The sequence below is a fragment of the Geospiza fortis genome, unplaced genomic scaffold, assembly GCF_000277835.1.
Source record: "Geospiza fortis unplaced genomic scaffold, GeoFor_1.0 scaffold1153, whole genome shotgun sequence".
NCBI classification, from domain to species: domain Eukaryota; kingdom Metazoa; phylum Chordata; class Aves; order Passeriformes; family Thraupidae; genus Geospiza; species Geospiza fortis.
The window spans coordinates 1-2226 of record NW_005055130.1 but is presented as its reverse complement, the minus strand read 5'-3'; the positions used below and the strand labels follow the sequence as shown (position 1 = coordinate 2226).

The window sequence follows — 2226 nt, the reverse complement described above, 5'->3', positions numbered from 1 at the left end:
TTTTTTGGGGTTTTCTGGTGATTTTTTTGGGGGTTCTCTGATGATTTTTTGGGGGTTCTCTGATGATTTTTTTGGGGGTTCTCTGATGATTTTTTTGGGGGTTCTCTGATGATTTTTTTGGGGGTTCTCTGATGATTTTTTTGGGGGTTCTCTGATGATTTTTTGGGTTTTCTGATGATTTTTGGGGGGTTCTCTGATGATTTTTTTGGGGTTTTCTGGTGATTTTTTGGGGGTTCTCTGATGATTTTTTTGGGGTTCTCTGATGATTTTTTGGGGGTTCTCTCCCCTTCCCCAGGCCGTGCTCCCCAAAAGTGGAACTGCCACAGCCACAGCAGCCCCCCCAAAAACCCAGGGTGGCCTCGAGGTGAGTGGGGGGAATTTGGGGGATTTTGAGGGGTCCTGGCGGGATTTTGGGGGGAATTTGAGGGATTTGGGGGTTCTTGGAACAATTTGGGGGAGCTATGGGGGATTTTTGGGGTTAGAAGGATTTTTTAGGGATCCAGGAGGATTTTTTGGGGGGGTCCTGGTGGGATTTGGGGTTTTTGGGGTGCCCCTAAAATTCTTTTTTTCCCCCCCAGGAATCCAAATCCTTCGCTGTGGGGATGTTTTTGGGGCGCCTGAACTCGGAGCAGGTGTTCCCCTACCCCTCAGGTGAGGACACCCCAAAATCTGGGGGAATTTGGGGGAATTTTGGAGGGAATTTTTGGTAAAATCTGGGGAAATTTAGAGAAGATTTGTGGGGATTTTGGGGGGAATTTTGAGGGAATTTGGGGTAAAAGTGGGGAAATTTAGGGGAATTTTGGGGTAAAAATTGGGGAAATTTAGAGAAGATTTATGGGAATTTTGGGGTAAAATCTGGGGAAATTTAGAGAAGATTTAGGGGAATTTGGGGGGAATTCTGAGGGACATTTTGAGGAAAATTTGGGTAAAATTTGGGAAAATTCAGAAGAAATTTGAGGAATTTTGAGGGAATTTTGGGGTAAAATTTGGGGAAATTTAGAGAAGATTTATGGGAATTTTGGGGTAAAATCTGGGGAAATTTGGAGGGGATTTATGAGAATTTTGGGGGAAATTTTTGAGGAAATTTTGGGGTAAAATGTGGGGACATTCAGTGGAAATTTATGGGAATTTGGGGTAAAATCTGGGGAAGTTTAGAGGAGATTTAGGGCAATTTTGGGGTAATTTTGAGAGAATTTTGGGTAAAATTTGGGGAAATTTAGAGAAGATTTATGGGAATTTTGGGGTGAAATCTGGGGAAATTTGGAGGGGATTTAGGGGAATTTTGAGGTAAATTTTGGGGAATTTTGAGAGAATTTTGGGTAAAATCTGGGCAAATTTAGAGGAGATTTAGAGGAATTTGGGGGGAATTTTGGAGAAAATTTAGCGAGGATGTTTGGGGGCAATTTTTAGGAAAATTCTGGAGGAAATTTTGGGGGATAAATTTGGGGATATTTTGGAGTAATTTTGGGCGATGTTTGAGTGGAATTTTGGGGATATTTGAGTGAATTTTGCAGAGAATTTTGGAGACAATTTTGGGGAAAACTTGAGAACATTTTGGAGTAATTTTGAGATATTTTTGAGGATCATTGCAATATAATTTGGACAAAATTTGGGGATAATTTTAGGAGAATTTCAGGATAATGTCAGGACATTTCCAGGATAATTTCAGGATAATTTAGGGTAATTTTTGGACATTTTCAGGATAATTTTGACGTTATTTTTCTTAATTCTCTCTTTTCCCCCCCAGTCCTGACCGAGGAACAAGAACAAACCCTGCAGGAGCTCGTGGGTCCCCTCAGCCGCTTCTTTGAGGTAAAAACCCCAAATTTCCCCCATTCCCCACCCTCCCCTCCGTTCTGGAATTCCAGGAATTCTCCCAAAATTTCCCAAATTTCCCCAAATTTCCCCAAATTTCCGGGCAGGAAGTGAACAACCCCGCCAAAAACGACGCCCTGGAGAAGGTGGAGGACGAGACCATGAAAGGGTTAAAGGAGTTGGGGGCGTTTGGGCTCCAGGTGCCCCTCGAATTTGGGGGGCTGGGGCTCAACAACACCCAGGTGAGACCCCCCCCAAATTGGGGGAGCCCCAAAATCCCCTCCCAGTAACTCCCAGTGCCCTCCCAGTGCTCCCAGTTCTGTCCAAAATGCCCCAAATCCTCCCTGATTCACCCCCAATCTCCTCAAATTCACCCCAAATCCTCTCAAATTCACCCCAAATCCCCCCAGG

At 43.9% G+C, this 2226-nt stretch overlaps 1 protein-coding gene across 1 annotated transcript in view; it reads left to right on the top strand.

The window, feature by feature from the left end:
- Nucleotides 1–2057, top strand: part of LOC102038940 (very long-chain specific acyl-CoA dehydrogenase, mitochondrial-like) — a gene marked incomplete at its 3' end in the record, with an annotated part of 5165 nt that extends 3108 nt beyond the window's left edge. The window contains exons 2-5 of the mRNA XM_031065731.1: nt 296–364; nt 579–651; nt 1748–1812; nt 1923–2057. Of these exons, the coding sequence (XP_030921591.1) occupies nt 296–364; nt 579–651; nt 1748–1812; nt 1923–2057 (342 nt within the window). The remainder of the gene's footprint in view (nt 1–295; nt 365–578; nt 652–1747; nt 1813–1922) is intronic.
- Nucleotides 2058–2226: the final 169 nt, after the last annotated feature.